Source organism: Solanum lycopersicum, chromosome 1, assembly GCF_036512215.1.
Source record: "Solanum lycopersicum chromosome 1, SLM_r2.1".
In the NCBI taxonomy this organism is placed as follows: domain Eukaryota; kingdom Viridiplantae; phylum Streptophyta; class Magnoliopsida; order Solanales; family Solanaceae; genus Solanum; species Solanum lycopersicum.
Genome location: NC_090800.1, coordinates 77,068,310 through 77,087,261, shown reverse-complemented (window position 1 = coordinate 77,087,261; position 18,952 = coordinate 77,068,310). Strand labels below are relative to the sequence as shown.

The 18,952-nt window shown below is 30.6% G+C and overlaps 2 protein-coding genes across 3 annotated transcripts; one reads left to right on the top strand and one right to left on the bottom strand.

Annotated features, from left to right (window-relative positions):
• The first annotated feature begins 4,002 nt into the window (after positions 1-4,002).
• On the top strand, positions 4,003-11,874 carry LOC101248709 (GTP 3',8-cyclase, mitochondrial). Of its 2 annotated transcripts, none has more exons than XM_069291660.1 (7): positions 4,003-4,323; positions 6,503-7,123; positions 7,643-7,810; positions 7,889-8,080; positions 8,635-8,703; positions 8,907-9,040; positions 11,393-11,874. In XM_069291660.1, exons 1-6 carry the CDS (start codon positions 4,264-4,266, stop codon positions 8,988-8,990), a joined length of 1,194 nt encoding a protein of 397 aa, XP_069147761.1. In that variant the 5' UTR covers positions 4,003-4,263; the 3' UTR covers positions 8,991-9,040; positions 11,393-11,874. The 2 variants fall into 2 exon arrangements, with proteins under 2 accessions (XP_069147761.1, XP_069147759.1); XM_069291658.1 differs by lacking the exon at positions 4,003-4,323 and adding an exon at positions 6,145-6,415.
• A 2,940-nt stretch (positions 11,875-14,814) lies between these two features.
• LOC112941582 (VQ motif-containing protein 25-like) lies at positions 14,815-16,937 on the bottom strand. Its single transcript, XM_026031245.2, has one exon. The coding sequence runs from the start codon at positions 15,432-15,434 to the stop codon at positions 14,889-14,891; it is 546 nt and encodes a 181-aa protein (XP_025887030.1). The 5' UTR covers positions 15,435-16,937; the 3' UTR covers positions 14,815-14,888.
• Positions 16,938-18,952: the final 2,015 nt, after the last annotated feature.

The window sequence follows — 18,952 nt, the reverse complement described above, 5'->3', positions numbered from 1 at the left end:
AAAATTAATAAAAATTGGCTTTAGGTAACAAAGTCATGTACTTTATCTACTTCACGATGTATGGAATAATTCTTGTTGCACTCACTCCAAATTACCAAATTGCTTCAGTGTCATGGACATTATTTGTTATTGTTGTAAATAACATTCAATTGACTTGTAATACAAACTTTTAGTTAGTTTTGATAGTTTTTAAAACTTGTGTGTATAAATCATATTTTTCTAAAAAGGTGAAATATATTTCCCAAATTTTATGGCCAAACACATGGTGAAATTTCACCCAAATTTTCACTCAAATAATATTTGCCAAGAATATTTGGAAATCTATAGTCAAGCGCTAGCTAATTATTTTTTTTAGTATTTGGGAACTTGAGATTTTTGTCAAATATATTTGCCTAAGTTATATTGCCAAACACTACTTCTCAAGATTTTTTTGTGGCCAAACTGGTCCTATTCGTATAGGCCATGATACTATATAGGTGGTCATTCAATTGATATCTTCGTACTTATTTAAAAATATATATTCGTTTTCAACCTTACAATAAGTTTTTCATAAATATTCTCTCGCATTTATTTGTGACAAATTAAAAATACTCATCATGATTTAATTTTTTTTTTAAAAAAAAAGAGCAATCCATTAACTTAAACAATGCAACGTCAAAACTTGTGAGCTATAGAATCTTGCAATTGAACACACACACTAGCACTATATTATATACCAAAAAATGCCACTTCTTTTTGCCATGTGTTAGTGAGGTTAACTACAATATCGTTTATACGCCAACCTTGAACCTTCTACGAATTAATGCATTCTATGGCACATTAAAATGATCATATGTGTACTCGATCATTTTGTGTAGCTTAATTATTCTTCGTTTTGGTCCTAAGCACTCGTTTATTTTTTAATTGATACACTTATTAAAAAAAAAATTGGTATAGTAAGTGCTATTTTACCTCTATTTATGATGAAGCTGATAAATTAAAAAAAATTACATTTTCTGAAGGTTTTACATTTTTTTTAAAATAATTAGTTAAAAATATAATAGGTTAAAAACGGAAAAATATAATATTAGGCTTCCTCATGTTGAAATAAAGAAAAAACACTTATTTTGAATGATTAGATGCGACTACATTTGTTAATTAAAATAATAAAATATTAACTGTTTAGTTATAAATGTACTAGCAAAAAAACACAAAAAAGGAAACAACAACAAAATTAATTTTATGTTGAAAGTGGTCAGACAGAATAAAACAAAATATGTTATTTTAGTTCTCGAATATAACGGAGTAAAGAGTTAACTCAAATTTAATTTTTGGGTAATGTTAAATAGCCATGAAAGTTGATCAGAATTTTTTAAAAATATAATATTTTTTTATATTATAAAATAATTTTTTATTTAATCTTTTAATTAAAATATATTAAAATTAAAGGGGATAAAAATAACATAACATATATAAAATATCATTTTAACTAAATTCTGTTCAAATTTTATGTGAAAAAAAAATTCCTTCAATTTTTTGTTTTCTTACTAAATAAATCCTCATAGTTAGAATAATGAAATTAAAAGAGGAAATTTTTTATTTCGCAAACTTTTTCTATTTTATCTCAATATTTGAAAAATATATTTTTCGTAAATCAGGCATGGAAAGGAGGAGAGAGAAATCAAATTTTCTTTGAGATATAATGGTGAATAATTATCATTTGAGAATTATATTAATAGTCTAATTTAAAAATTATAATACTAATATAATGTACTATTTCTCATAATTTAAATTAATTTAAAATAAACAAAGTATGCATATCTGTAAATTTTATGCTTGCCCTATAACAACCACCAAGTTATGTAAGGTACCATGAAAAGATCTTGAGTACTTTCTTTATCTTTGAGTAAATGATTCAGAAAACATACATAAGTATTATTTGTTGTTTATGTCATTTAATTCTTCATAACGAGTGAAATTCATATATTAACATTCAAATTATTATCACAAGTAAAATCAACATAAAACTGTAAAAATTACGTAGACGATGATATATAAAAATGAAAAAAAATAATTAAGAATGTATGCTTTTACAATTTGGTGAAGCGGACAAATACAAGTAATGAATGATTATTCCACGACGAAGCACCAGATTCTTTATTCTGCTGATGAATTATAAAGATAGAGAAGCCATTAGCCATGTGCAAGTGATTTGGTGCTCTGTCCTTCAAATTTGGAATCTTATTCGCAACAAATTTTAAAGTATTCAATTATAGTGTTTTTTATTTTGATTAATAACGGTTCAAATTGATTGATAATATTCTTAATCACCACGACATAATCATTGTTGTTGGTAATCACTATTATCAATTGTCATCACCACTCATTTTCAATTATCACCAATAACCATAAAAATCCCAAATCATAACAAAGAAGCAACATTAGGATCACTATTATATGTCGTCAACCAATGTCGTCATTCGTTGCCTTACTTGACATAACTTTTATTCAACCATTAATTGTTATCCAAAATACAATCATCAACTTCTACTATCAATCATCATAAACATTAGCTGCTATATCAACATACAACATCATCATTAGCAAGCATGGTATTTTAAAAGACGTGAGCGTGAGACAAATTATTTTACTTAGTATAATGCGAGGCATAAGCCTCGAGACATGAAGCATAAGCTCTACGAATCTTTAAATTTTTTAATTTACAATATATAATAATTTAATAATATTAAATTATAAAAATATATCAATGATTTGAAATAATTATAAACATGATTAAGGAAACTCATAAAAAATAAAACTTGTAATATGATTATACAAGTGTTATAACTTATCTAATATATTAAACTTTCTAATAATAAAAAAACAATTATTTTTAAAAATATTTATTTTATCATACTATACAATTTCTCTAAAATAAAATACTAATTAATAAAACTTATAATTATTATAATGTTAACTAAAATTTTTAATTTGTGAAAAAATATAATACATATATTAGACCTTAAATTTGATTTCAAAGAGAAAAAAGATGAAAAGTTTAACGAAGAAGAAAAAGAAGAGGGCAAGGCAAGTGGTGTTTGAAGCGGCGAATCCGAAGAAAAGAAAGAGGGTTCGAAGAGGAGATATAGGATCAAAATGGGTTTTTGACAAAAGGTGAAAGAGGTTGGGTGGGTGGGGGTAGGGGGGTCAAGAAGAAGAAAGAAGCGGTGCAAGTGATGGTTAAGGGCAGGAAGGGATGGCGGGGTTTAAGGAAGATGAAGGGTCTGGTGGGCTAAGATGTGGAGGTGGTAGGATACGAGGAAGATAAAGGAAAGAAAGATATTGGCTAAAAAAAATATTGAGTCTTAGTATTTTTATTTTTTTTTACGCACAATGATATTTTTGATTTGCCACATCAGTTATTTGGATGTATTTAAATTCACTTTAAAAATGTTAAAAGGTATTTAAAGATTGTGTAATTTAAATGTAAAAGTAAGTTGTGCTATCAAAACTAGAGAATCTTTTTTTTAATGTGTTTGTACATATAGAATACTATTTTAAGAGATGAAGATTAATTTTGAACATGTAATTTAAAAGTTTAGCATAGATAGCTCATTTTAAAATAAATATTCTACTTAAGAAAAACTTAATTAAAGAAAATATTTTAATTGATTGAGTGACTTTTTATATGAAACAATAATAGCATAATTTTTGGATCATAAAATAAACAGATTAACTTTATAAGAGAACTAAATGATTTTCTAAAAAAACTATCATTAATTAAGTAACGATTTGAAATATCTTGACAATTGACTATGCAAATAATGACTAACAAAGATTTCTCAACTTAATATAATTTATGTTTTTTCATTGCACTTTAATATTTGAGATCTCTTTTTCTTTTATAGCATTTATGATTTGAACTATTAAAGAATAAAGTTTATTCACAATATTAAAACCTAATTTGCGGAATAAGACAAAATTGTTGATTGATTAAATTAATTATAGAATATATATTTATTTATTTAAAAGTTTAAATTAAATATTTTAAGCCGATATAACTCATTTAAAATGTGGTGCGAAGTGCGTAGGTCGTGTAATTCGTTGAGAAAAAAAGATTGGAAAAGTGAAACTGATGAATGTTGACCTTGAGCGTATCTCAAGAGACAGATCCTCTTGGCGGTGACGCAAAATTTACAAATATAGAGAAACATAGAGGCGTCTCTCTTACTGCCTTTTTAATCCAAAATTCAATCGAAGATCAGGTTTCTCTGCTCTTTGCAAATGCGGCCTTCTATCTTCAGATTCTTCCACTGGCATCTCCGTCACAACTCCTTGACCTCGGTATGTTCTTCTATTTTTACCTTTATCCTCTTTTGCTTCGTTCAATTTTCGTTTGAACAGGGTTTCAGAAGAAAAAAATATACAGAGACTTTCTCAGCATCTGTGTATTTTTTTTGTAGTAATCAACTGTTAATGGTTCGTGTATGCCGTGTATGTATTGTGCTGTTGAATTAAATTATCTGATTTAGCTTAAATCCGCCGTTTGATTACTGTTTCATGATCTATTTCTACTTAGTGAGGTCATGTGAGTTTGATGTAATAACATTTGGAGTTTCGGAACTCGAATTACGTGAACTAATTCTATGCTACTTATGAGTAGATTTCATATGAGGTCCTTCTTGAGAGAGAAAATTATTTGCCTTGTTTAACAGACCTTTAGTTTCTACCTGCTATTTTTATATGCATTTGTAAATATAACCATTATTGTTTTCTTTCTGTTGGTTGATATGCTTACTCACACATTAAATGTGACACATGGATCATGTTCAGGTATGATGTTTCTCAGAAAGCCGAAAGCATGGTGAATGTTTTACTACCTTTTTTTTTTAGATTGTGTGCACTAATTTACTCTTTTGATTAAAGGATTTACAAATATTTGATGCATTCACTTTATCGGTTGTGGATTGTTTCTCTAGTTAGGCAATTGATTTTGTTCCTCATTTTCCTTTCCATTTTCTGTAATAAAGCATGTACAACTCTTTCAGACACACCAAAAAGTGAGATTACAGATATTTCATGGCTGTGATTTCTTCAATGATTCACCATATTGACATGTATGCAGTAATTATTTAGGTTTTTCAAATTCAGGATTAGACCTTTGCATATCTTAGTTGATGAAAACAAGAAGAATACTGTAATAAAACATGTGCAGCACTTTGGTTATTGTCATGTCCATGATTTCCTCAATGATTTGTCTTATTGACATGGATGTGGCATCCTCTGGAAGTTGTAGAAGCCCACGTTTCACAGTTGACTCGTTGCATGCTAAGAAAGTCTTCTGCTAAGGCTACTTACAAGCTAAATCTCAACCTACCTAGTCTGGGCAGCTTCTAGTTTGCTGGGACTCTTCAAAAATGTATGGACGCGTGCCGGATCCTCCAAAAATAGTGTATTTTTGAAGGATCTGACACCGGTGCAGGTCAGCTTTATGAGCACAAAATCTAAGAGCACAGTGATATAATTCGAGATATACATGACAATGGAATGTACAGTAATAACAATTGAAAGCAAAAACTAAGATGAATTTCTATTGGGAGTAACCGATATATAGTTTGAAAGAGTTTAACTAGAAGAATCTAGAACTTGGATGTGCGTCTGAGGAAGCAATCAACGTACAAACTCAATCTCTTCTGAAGAATGACAAAGTAGAACCCAAGATAGTAGATATAATAAAGGAGATTACCGTCAGGAAATCTCATTCCTTTGAAACGTGTAATCTGAAGTTGAACATGAACCAACAGACTCGATTGTCTGTCAAAATAGTTCTCTAATCTCAAGATACCCAAAACACTTCTTATAATTGAATTGGATAAAGACAAAAATAACCCCAAGATAAAAATGTCTCAGTGAGTCTAGGTTGATGGTCTGGCCTCTGAGACCACTTCTACGCTCTACACCATACATGGATGGGGTCCAAAACTTTGAGCTTTGCGGAGCTTCCTGGGATCATACCAACAGGTCTTGAAGAAACAAATGGAGTTTGAATTAGTCATCATTTAAATGTATATAAAGAATAATAATGATTGTTTCACAGAAAATTTCAAGGATTTATATTTTTGTTTATAGATAAGATTTTGATAAATTTAATTCAATCATGAATGTGAAGCAATAAAAATAAAAAGGGGTGAACTAGACATATCTTCTTTGTTCCTTGGAAGCAGATGACTTCCTGAAAGCTGCAACCATCGTATTAATAGTAATTGTGCCAATATGGAAAACAATGATTGAGATGTTAAATAATGGACAAGTTGAGCTGCTCAGGCAGCCAACAGAGGTGTTTCACGTGTCTCCTGTTTTTTTGGCATTTAGGAAAACGGAAGGACAGCTACATGTATTTTATTTCCAGCTGGCAGCATCCAGGCCCTCTTTCTTGGTCCTTTGCTTTTCTTCTCCATTTGTTTATGTAGATATAACTATTCCTCAATTGTTTACTTGCATCTAACTGATAGTTAATCTACAGGCTAGCTTTTCATCTAGAGCATCATTACTATCTGCAAGCAGCAGTGGTCAAAATATAACTGCTAGTCATCACAATGGGTCCTTGTCAAAGATGTATTCAACTTCATGCGAGACACTATCAGAAGATCCATCCAAAGATAGAGCTATTTCTGACATGTTGATCGATTCATTTGGAAGGATGCACACATATTTGAGAATATCATTGACTGAACGGTGTAATCTACGGTGCCACTACTGTATGCCAGCTGAGGGTGTAGAACTCACCCCTAGCCCTCAACTTCTATCTCGGGAGGAGATTGTTCGCTTAGCAAGTTTGTTTGTTAGCTCTGGAGTGGATAAAATTCGTTTGACTGGTGGGGAACCAACTATTAGGAAGGATATTGAAGAACTTTGCTTAGAACTGTCAAGCTTGAAGGGGCTCAAAACCCTGGCGATGACAACAAATGGGATTACTCTGGGAAAAAAACTTCCAAAGCTGAAAGACTCTGGACTTAATCTGGTGAACATAAGCTTAGACACATTGGTTCCAGCAAAATTTGAGTTTATGACTAGGCGCAAAGGGCATGGAAGAGTAATGGAGTCAATTGATGCTGCAGTAAAGCTTGGTTATAATCCTGTCAAAGTAAGTTATCTCTAGCATGATTATATAATGTTATCCCCCCCCAGAATGATACTCCCTCCCGTATTAGCTAAAAATTGAATCTTGAGGATTTGCTTGTTCAAGTTTTGGTTTAGAACCAGACTTTGTTGTTTATTTGTTGCATCTAATGTTGAGTTTTAAAGACTCTGTCTGGAAAAACTAAAACTACCAATTTAGAATAAAGAACCAGTTCAAAAGAAATTAAGAAATCATGGTTAAAGTAGGATTTGTTTGACTTTCTAAATAGGAAAAGTTGAAAAAGTGGACTAAGGCTGCACTCTCCTGTTTTGCTTCCTGATGATGCTCTTAGGGCTAGTTTATTTATGAAAATTGTGCAGCGTTTGCTTGAGATTCTTCAGATTGTACCTATGGAATGGAACATCTTTTTGAGGACATGATTTGAAAAACAAGCTTCTGTCGAAAGCAGTTCTTCAACACTGCCTGATAGTCTGCTCCATGTTACATTATTTATGTTTTATTTTGGTGTGTGCTGCAAAACAGGTAAATTGTGTTGTAATGCGTGGATTCAATGATGATGAAATTTGTGATTTCGTTGACTTGACACGCGAAAGGCCAATCAATGTCCGGTTTATTGAGTTTATGCCGTTTGATGGGAATGTTTGGAATGTCAAGAAGCTAGTACCTTATGCTGAAATGTTGGACAAAGTGGTATGGTAGACTTCGTCAGATATTTCTCTTTAATGTCAGTTGTGTACATTACCTAAGTCACTCAATGTTACTGAACAGGTTGAAAAATTTACAGGGCTTCAGAGAATTCAAGATCATCGCACAGAGACAGCTAAGAATTTCAGGATAGATGGGCATCAAGGCTCTGTTTCATTTATTACATCAATGACTGAGCATTTCTGTGCTGGTTGTAACAGACTGCGACTTTTAGCTGATGGAAACTTTAAAGTTTGCCTTTTTGGTCCCTCAGAGGTAATTATCTTCATGCCTAAGATGCATAGGCTGTTGAGCCATGTTGCACATATCTTCTTTTTTTCTCAATTAGAGCACATCACACTTTGTATTGTTTTCCTCCAGCTCCATACTTACACACGACTTACTACCTTGATTATAAGTTAGTATAGTAATTTTTTTATATATATAATTTATCATGTATGCAATGCCTCTTCCTCATTCCTGTTCTATCTCCTGATCGGTTGAAGAGTTTACAAGTAGGAATTATTTGGTTAGGTGAACCATGACATTCATATGATGTATAAATGAAGTAGTCCCTCTATAAACTCAGTCCCATTAGTGCTCCTTAGATTCTTTTGTTTTAGGCCTTCTATTTTCTCCGTTCATAGTAATTTAAGGGATTCAATTTCATAGAGATTAGACTGTAGCTTCATTAACTACTGATTTCATGGCATCAACCTCCTTCTGTTGTTTGATATTATTACTATTGCTTCAATATAACTATGTAGTAGATATCATGAATTGGATGTGCTTCCCTGTGTTACAACTATTTTTTTTTTTGCTTTCTCCAGGTGAGCTTGAGGGATCCTATTCGTCTGGGCGAGGGTGATGATAAACTCAGGGAGATCATTGGGGCTGCGGTATGTAGCAACTAATCCGTTCCAACACAGTCTGTTGCTTACATATTTGCCATTTGTATCATTTTCCTTTGTTCCTCTTATTTTGTAGTGTCATGCCTTCATCAGGGAAAAGACAAACTTCTTTCCATCTCGTTTGGCATTTAAGATTCATGCTACTTTTATGCTATTATCTACATTTCTTTTGATTCATTTGTCATTTCCAGGTCAAAAGGAAGAAAGCTTCTCATGCCGGGATGTTTGATCTCGCCAAAACTCCAAATAGACCGATGATACATATCGGTGGATAATTGATGAAGTATATTGGATTTTGATGGTCAAAGTTGAATTGTACAATGACGTATGTATGCTTTTCTTTCGTCAATTTAAGCATCTTCCCTTAATTTCAGTTCAATATGTTATTTTGAAGTTTTGGTGTCATTAATGTCTATTCATTCTTAGGTTTCCATTGCGTGTTAGGAAACACAGTTTTCTGACTACAGACATAGTAATTCAATAGTGAAGTTTGCCTGCATAAAGTCTTCTGAATCTTAGGGGTTCTCTAGTTATTTGATCCTGAGTTAGATCAGTAATTTCTCTTTAAGATTTTGTTCTTCCTATGATGTCGTTAAATATTTGCTTGTAAAATTTGAGGAGCGCTCTCCGTTTATGAGCTGATTGGTCTCGCTCAATTGGATATTAAGAGTAACATTAAGACAAGAAAAATTCCACATTTCCAAAATCACGATTTTGATGCTCCTTGCTAATTTGATCAAATTGTATAAATTGGTAACTTAGTGGAAGTATGTCTTCTGATAATGATTAACTTATTGGAAATATTAGAAATGTCCTTTCTGTTCTTTGGCCCGAACAGTGAATCATGAGATGTTTCATTTAGAGTGCTCAAAGCATGTCAACCGAGGTTTTATGTTTCATTTATGCTTTATCCAAATCAGATAAATATAGTTGACTTGACCCTCTAGGAAATACATCAATCTATGAGTTTGATGGATTTAATCCTTTGGGTAGGAAACTTTTGCTTTGAATCTGACCAGAGATATTTTATTCAATTTTTTTTGGGGCATTTTTATGATGATGTGAACATTATGCACACATAAGTAGAAGGGCTTGCCTGATCTAGTGATAGCAGCTCAACACATGATGTGTAAGTCAGGCGCACGTCATGGGTTCGAGATGCATTTGTAAAATGTCTGTTTGTTATGAGGAATGAAAAAAGTGGTGGCCTTGGGGATAAGGAATTTGAAGTTTTATAACAAGAGCTTCTTGTTTAAATAGTTATGGAGATTCAAGAAAATGGAGATGAATTTTGGAAAGAGATCATTATCTCAGAATATGGTAAAGAAGATTTTTGGATACATGGGACGATTATTAGGCCATAGTAGTGGTGTTTAAAACAAATTGCTAAATTTTGGCCTGAGTTTCAAATTCTTACTAAAGTGAAGGGTGGGGAATGGGTGTAAAACTATGTATTGGTCGGATTTTTGGTTAGGAGATCAAAGTTTAATGGAAAAGTTACCCATTTTGTGTAGTATTTCCTTGAATAAGCAGTGTACAGTGGCAGAGTGCTATATAAATTCTGGGTGGCAGCTGAGTTTCAGGAGAAACTTAACGACTGGGAGATGGATGTTAGTCATTTATCATATTTACTGTGTCCTTTTACTCTTGAAGATAATAAATTAGACTCTCTAATCTGGACAACAATTGAAGACACGAGCTTCTCTGTTAAAAGTAGCTATACTCTTCTACAGAAACAACTTGGACATTGGGACCTTACTTGGCCATAAAAAATGTTATAGAAAACTAAAGCACCAAGGGAAGTAACTTGTTATAGCTGGACTGCAGCCATGGATGCATGCCTAACTCAGAATAGTTGCAGAAGAAGATTTTGAGTCCACAAATCTGGTATCTTTGTTTCAACATTTGTGGAGTACAGTGGGTAATGCCTGAAACAGTCGAACAATTACGCGAATGTTGGCAGAACTAGATTGTGAACAAGAGATTTAAGATTATTTGGCATGGATCCAACATATGGCTAGAAAAAAGTAGGAGACATTTGATGATAAGAAACTTCACATTTTTTTTTGGTTACGAATAGATATTTTGAAAGCTTGTACTTTTGGTGTAGGAGTAGTTTGATTGATAGCATGTCCCAGTATATAGAGGTGTTTTGAGAATGTAGCTTTTGTTTGGTTTTCTTGTAAGATGATACCTTTTTGGTACTTTTTCATTAGTGGAGTTACCTTACCTTATTAAAGAAGACGGGTTTGAACCTTGCCACAGACAAAAGCTGTAAGTGGAGAAAGGTAGAGGGGTCAACCCATCATCCACCGAGTTTTAAACCATGCACTACTGGCCCTTGGGGATTTTCAGTTGTAATTTTGTTTTGAGTTGAAGTGTACTATGTTTTATATCTGTATTATATATAGTTTTGGGGGACAAACCTGGTTTTCTGCTTTTTATTGGCTGCAGTGCAAGGAACTTAATGAGTGCCTTTTAGAAATCTATTTTTGGTGTTCACCTTATGGTAAGAGCATTGTTTTTTCGCACACCTGTTTGAAGTGTCTTTGGTTAAAAGTTGATTTTCACAATTGGAAGTCCTTATTCTATATATGAAGTTTTTGTGAGAATGATTTCATCTTGCATTTATTCTTTTATGCTCTTTCTTTTGCTTAATATGATACTCTGTTTCTAGGTGCGCCGCATCATATGCACCAGGAAAAGAAAGAGAGAGAAAGTACAAGGAAAAAAAGAAAAGAGGAAGGTGACCAGACATGTCAAAATGCTGGACCAAGTTAGTAAACTTCAATTTGGATTTTCGACACTGTGTATAAGCATGTTTTGACCACCACCAGAAAATAGTAAGGCCTATGCAGAAATAACTCGCGTGTCTCCGTAAATTGTAGTGTTTCTCTTGTATGTCATGTTGAAATAAGAATATATACCTGTTACATTACATGTATCATTTCCGCACAGGCTGTTGTGATGTAATCCTTGTGAAATACACCTTTATCGTGTCTCCGTTGCTGTTTCCTTTGCTATTTTGTGCTATTACTAGAGAAAAACGAAAACGTGACACCTGGTATTCTGTTGCAGTTCTTGTCAATAACGAAAATATTAGACGTTTATACTGTAAACAGTTTTATCCTCCTATAAATGTTCTCATTGATGTGTGTACTGGTCATGTTTGTTTGAAATATCGTTTGTTCTCTAGGAAAGGAAAAGCTCTATAGCCTTGACTTCTCATATACATTTTGCAATGATCTTTTAGGTCTCTAGTAAGGATTCATGCGTCATGCACTTACTGTTTTTGATGTAAATGGCGATATTAAGACACATTCATTGATTTGACGTAAATATCATGTCCGCACAACAAAAAGATAAAATATGAAGATCCGAAAATGATATCAAAGCGACCAACATGTTTGTATATTTTCAACTAGTGATTACAAAATTCCCTTTCACACTTGGAAGTCAGAATGCAAATGTAAACCTGAGTATATTTTAACTGTCCACATATAACATGATCACTAGGTTTAAAAATTACAATCGACGTGTCACCAAGCTAAAGACGCGACCAATATTTATTGGCTTAGAAAGGAATTAGTACGTAATATTGACAACAAACAACTACGTAGGAATTAACAATTTTTTACATCAAGAAGTATGAATTTGTACAAAATGGAGAAAACAAAGTCAATCACCACCCACTTCTTTACTCTATAAATTATAGATGATATAATATTAATTAATCCAAGTTCTTGTGTTTAGTACTTGGGATTTATCTTGAAGTACGTATATTTTAGTTTACCAACCTTTTTTTCTTTTTCTTTTCGGCCAAAAAAATATAGTATATTGACTTGATGGCAACCGACTTAGTAATTAACTGTGATGTTCACTTAATTAATTAGTTAATCTCTAGTCAACTTATATTATATCAACTAAATTTTCATCTTTATCCTTTTTGTATTCTTTAATATATCATGTAACACAAATTTATATAATATTTTAAGGAATAATTTAAAGCTTCACCGCCAAGAAATTGATGGATTTTCCCTCCTCAAGAGTCAACTTTAAGATGGCACGAGGTAAGATTTTTACCATCTTCTCAACTTATTGGAATATTTTTTAAATTTTTTAAAAACTATTTAATGTCAATTATCTCTTGGCTAATATGGAAGAGTAGGATTAGTGTTTCCTAATTCAAAAGGATTAATATATTTTAACTCAAATTGTCATAATCGATTATTGAGGCAAATTGCACTTACTAGACAACTTGGATTATGTAAAATTAAAAGCAACTTGAGTAGGATTAGTATTGATTAATCTTAAATGCTTAAATTAATGATGTATTTACCATCTGAACCTCTAGAGGTTATAGCTTGTACAATAGGATAAGAAAAACAGGAATCAACCCTTATAATATAACAAAAAGAAAATAAAATCAACTCTTATATATTCAAAAAAATTTATATTAGAATATAACAAATTGTAGTAGAGCTATAAGCTGGAATTAATTAGGTTTTATACTTTAAGTTCTTAGTTGCAAATTGATCGTACTTAACTAATTGACTTTTTTAGGTTTAAGCAAGGTGTCTGGTTAGGGAACACTTGACTTTATGTTAAAAAAAAAAAAAAAGCTCTAAAATCAAAGTTGTAGTTTTAACAATTAAATCCAAAAGTCGCTGTTTACACATTATTATGTTGTGGAACCCCTCGATCTCCATTAATTTAAAGTCTTAACAAACACTCACACAACTAAGAAATACACATATTCTTTTAACATCAATCTTTTAAAGTTCTTTTAGAAGAAAAAAATGGACGCATGAAACACTCTTTTGCCTATTAATATATCTACCTATTATTCCCTTTTCCCTTCAAATTCAAAGACTTTGATTTTTTTTAAAAATTGTTTTGATAAATATTTTTTTTCTTGGTAGAAGATTTCTATTGAAAATATTCTCCTTACCACGTAAAGATAAAAATAAGATCGGCATGTATCTCACTCTTTTCAGACCTCCTCTTCTATGACTATACTAGATTTGTTATTGTTATTGTTGATTCGATCAAAATTACATATTATAGCAACCAATGCCATTACATTTAGGCCTGTGTACTAACTCCATCTGATATTTAGTTCTTCCCCTAACATTTTATGTAGTAATATGAACAAACAGTAGATTATGGAGTTATATATACTTTTTAAACCATATTTGCATCATTTATATGACTAATTATTTTCGTACTCTATAAGTATTTTATGAATGAGAACATTCCAAACTCCAAAGTAGTAAGAATCTTTAAAATTTTAGCTAGTAAGCGGTAAAAAAATTAAATTCACTATATATATCATGTTCATGAATTAAATGAGAAGTGTGCAGAAGTTATATTTATCTCACTATATGTAGATGTAAAATCTCATGTAACTTGATCATCGAAGATTAAAATACGAATGAATTTAATATTTAAACCGTGATAGATAGTAGTAAATTGAGAGCATATTTCAATGTACATTGCCAACACGATGGAAATGTGGAGGATTTCTAGATGATGAACAACTATAAATCCTAAAAAACATTCGATCGGCATTAATATATTTTCACCAACATAAATGTATTGAGTAAAATGTTATGCTCAATAGTTCTAAACTACATTATCAATTTTTATTTTTTTTCACTTTCTGGTTCTTTGAAATAGACAATAAGTAATTGAAACCCTTTGTCCGTCTAAGAATAAATACTACTAAAAATCATAGTAATCTAGCTAGGAATTCTTGCTGAGGAAATAGTTTCTAATATTTGGGTATATAAAAGTTTTCTTTTTGAATGTATATATATTTATAACAAGAGTTTTCAAATAAATAAGATCTAAGAAAAGATAAATAACGAAAAAATATATCAAAAAATAATCGCAAAATATTGACAATTATAATTACAAAGAAATGGAAGAAAAACATTATATTCACATGTATGAATCCTCTCTCTACAAATGAAAAAAGAAAAAGTCAATCATCATTTTCCCTTTCCCCAAACCCCTTTTTCTCACCACTCCAAATCCAACCAAAAAAAAAAAATTAGAAGAAAAAAAAAAGTATAATCAAGAAGTCATTAATCAAGGTCACACAATCCCCCTCACACTATATATTGATCCGTTAAAATTATAGTATCTTTTTTTTTTAGTCAAGAAAATATTTAGCAAAGGGGCATCTCACCAAACATATTAATTTGAGTAGGCTTGAAATTAGGAAATAGAGGATATTGATCATGACCTAAGTCTTGAATAAATCCTTCCATTGATCCAAAACCACTTAAAAATCCATTTGATGAATTTTCAATAGTACTTCCATATATACCTTCTTCATGACTACTACTTTCTTCCTCTTTCATCCTATAATTATTACTTTGATGCAACATGTTCATCATCATCATATGTTGTTGTTGATCTTCTTCTCGTTGTCGTTGTTGTTGTTTTTGTTGTGATTCTATCTTCTTCCTCTCTTTTTTTGCCTTTTTCCCTTTGACTTCACGTGTAGCATTCTTCCCCGTTAGCCTTTGTACAAGATCACGAAAATTCTCTACGTCTGTTTTGATAATCTCTGGTGCTATTATATGAATTATTCGTATTTTTGGCTTCAATTTGGATATTGAATGTGAATCTCTATTCATCTTATAATTGTTCTTACAACAACTTGGACTAGTGGTCGCACCTGTGGTTATTTGCTTCATCTTTCGATCCATCGATTCTAAAAATTTTGAGATTGTTTAGAGAGAAATTTAAAAGATATTGTTGGTATTAATGTTGGAGAAATGATGGGAAGGTATTTAAATAGGAAAAGAGTCTCTACTTGAGGGTTAAAATTAGTTTGGAAGAAAAAGATCTATTGTTTTGCCTTTTGGAACTAAGAATTGGACGGCATTTTCTTATTGGAGAGGATTTAATATTACACCAAAGTATATTAAAATAGTAGTGTAATATGATAATCCATATTTTATTGGGATTCTCTTAATTAATTCCTTTTTTTAATTTACCAACTAGTATATAGTATTTCTTTATCTCCTTTTCCTCTAGCAATATAATATGTTAGAGTTTGTGTATTGTTTTGCCACGTTATTGAGCTTTTGAAATGATATTGAAGAGTTCGTGATGAAATAATAAATATGATTCTCAATTTTTAATTTTATTTTTAATTATAAATTTTTATATTCAGACAAATAATATAAGTATGTTTAAGTTTATAAATTTCAAAATTATTTTCGTTCTCTCTTAATAAACTCCATGTAGAATTGAATTATGTCACAAGTTGAAAGGAAGGAAGTAATAATAAAAATAGTGCAACAATCAGCGACGGAGCCAGTTATACTCTTTCGTCATAAATTACACTGTCACTAGATAACAATATAATATAATCTATAATTTTATGTCTATATAATTTTACCTCTTTATATGTGAAATTTTTTAATTAAAATTTTGATTCCGTTACTCAACTGGACAATGCTGTTTTTTATCCTCTTTCGGCTGACATGTCGATGACTTTGACGTTTATTATCGTTTATGGTAAAGGAAAAAGGAATCAATTTCTTATATTAAGATATAATATAATACATTATATAACTCAGTAAGAATTGTAATAATTTTCTAATTAGCTTGTACGAGGTTATGAATAAAGGATGAAGTTATTGTTATGTGATTAGAAGATTACGAGTTTAAAATGTGAAAGTTTCTTTTAAAAATATAAAACAAGGCTAAGTAAAATAGACTATGTTATGATCCGATTCTTTCTCAATATTTGCGTATAATAAAAATTTAGTGTATCGAATTAACGATAAATAGTAAAGAAGGACGAGAACCATTTTTAACAACATCAAGTGCGACGACTTTGCCAGCTCCTAGGTCTACTCTTGACAATAATAATTAGATGAAAATATCTGAATTTTTTATTTTTTTTGCCCCACTTGTAGGCAGTAAGTAAATTCATTTATTTGACAAATTGATTTATAATGAATTCATTTCATTTTCACAAGTTGTACTGTTGTACTATAGCTGCCAGGAAAGTATTAGGGTTTAGCACTTTTAATTGGTTGCAAATTGCTATATATTTTACTAATTGACTTTTTAATTATTTCTATATTTGGAAAAACAAAACTATTGACTTTATGCTATAATAATCTCTAAAATGTCTCCTAGTGTCAAAAATTTAATCCAATAATTACTTGTTAACACATTATTGTCCACATTATGCTGTTGTGGAACCCTTACATCCCCTAAAGTCTTACAAATAGAAAACGATAAATAAAATCAATCTATAATATTATATATCTAATTATTTCATGGAAAAAAGATTGGAATATGATTGAAACACTTGTATATTTCCCCAATTTTTAACCTAGTTACTATATATTATTCCTTTTTGCCACCAAAATTACATAATTGGTGGAACTTAATTACAGATTATATTTTTTTTTTTTACCTTTTAAAAAAAAATCTCCTTGTGCAATTATTCAATTTAATTGAAATTCCAGAGGTTAGAATACTACCTACTGTTGGAATAATACCAACATTATATTGGTGACAAATCATAACTGGGTTTTCTAGATTCTCTTTTAAATTAAATTAGAGTTATATAATTTTTTTTTTTTATATTTTCCTATATATGTAGCTGGATAAGATGGATCAAAATAATTAATATTTTACATGACTAGTTAGGAAGTGGGAGACAAGAACTACTAATTCATACTAATTTATTTGATTTTGTGAATTGATACACGAAATTCTTTTTGCTCCATCATGATATCAGATCAAAGAAGTGCTTTGCACCTCCAATTAAGGAATAATAATATATGTTGATATCAATTATGAAAGCTGATATTATAACGGAAATAATTTTTAGAAGTAATAAATATATACAATGATAAAAAATATTAAATTTTTTATCTGCATTACTTGACTGTCGTTTGGATTTAGTATAATGTCGCTTTAGGTTTTTGAGACATTTACGAGGAGTATTTATTGTTACGTAGGATTAGTTTTTTTTTTAAAAAAAAGATAAATTTATGGATTTATTTTGTAATAATTAAGGTGTGGCTGATGTTAAGATGATGACGTTCTTGCCTATCTGTATTTTTAATAAACTAAAATGTACATATATTGCAACTTGCAAGTGTGTTGAGACGTAGAGTGATGGAGGGAAGGTCTACACGTTCTACAAATTCCTACTAATTTTATATTAGCAAAAAAAACTTTTTGGGAAAGATTATGTACAAAAAGAGTAATTGCATTTTCTTTTAAAAAAAAATAATAAATAAAAAAACTTCTTGATAGATAGCTTAGGTATTATTGTCGGCATACATATAGAATTGCTATTTCCATGAAATAGACGAGGTGTTTGGAAAAGTATTATCGATTAAAAATATGTATAATTTTTGTTTTCGAAAAACAAGTTTATTGAAAAGTAAGTAAATAATCTCTCAAATAAAATTGGATAAAACAAGTTTTATAAGTGATGTTCCACACTGATTATATCTTTGAACCTCTCCATGTTCAACATTCAAGTCTCCCTACCCACACTTCACCCTACGATACGATCTACATCTATAATCCCTTTTTATAATATATAATGTTTGTTTAGATTGTATATAAATATTTTTAACCTAATATATTTTGCTTACTACATAAAATAAAATAATGAATATGGAAAACTTTCACATAAAGTCACTCAAAAATAATCTAATTACTCTTCATAACTATAGTTTGATAATTACAAATCGTAACTACATGTTATAGAGAGGAGAGAGGGCAACGAGTGGGAGAGATGTGAATTGTATATGTATATTGGTTAGATAATCGTATATTATACATATGTATTTATATATATGGCAAGAGAAATTGAGAGAGACGAGCGAGAGAGGGCAGAGAGTGGGAGAGAGGTGAATTGTATATGTATATAGGTTAGATAATTGTATATTATACATATGCTCTTGTACATATGGCAAGCGAGATTAGGAGAGAAAGGAGATAGGCGAGCGAGAGAGGAAAAAGAATGGAAGAGAGGTGAATTGTTTATGTATATATGTTAGATAATTGTATATTTATACATATTTATTTGTACATTCTGGCGAATTATACATATAATATGTGGCTAATTATACAAAATTCTAAGTCAGCCAATATAATTAATGTATAATGTTAGTCCGGCTGATAGTTCTAGCAAGATATAGCTATGATAAATAATTAAATAGTATAAATTTGCTTAACCGCG

Bases quoted from the DNA above. Each gene is read 5' to 3' on its own strand.
- LOC101248709 (XM_069291658.1), top strand. From the start codon at position 6,263: ATGATTGAGATGTTAAATAATGGACAAGTTGAGCTGCTCAGGCAGCCA. The intron at 7,811-7,888 runs GTATGGTAGACT...GTTACTGAACAG, and splicing joins CTGAAATGTTGGACAAAGTG to GTTGAAAAATTTACAGGGCT. The intron at 8,704-8,906 runs GTATGTAGCAAC...TGTCATTTCCAG, and splicing joins GGGAGATCATTGGGGCTGCG to GTCAAAAGGAAGAAAGCTTC.
- LOC112941582 (XM_026031245.2), bottom strand. From the start codon at position 15,434: ATGGATCGAAAGATGAAGCAAATAACCACAGGTGCGACCACTAGTCCA.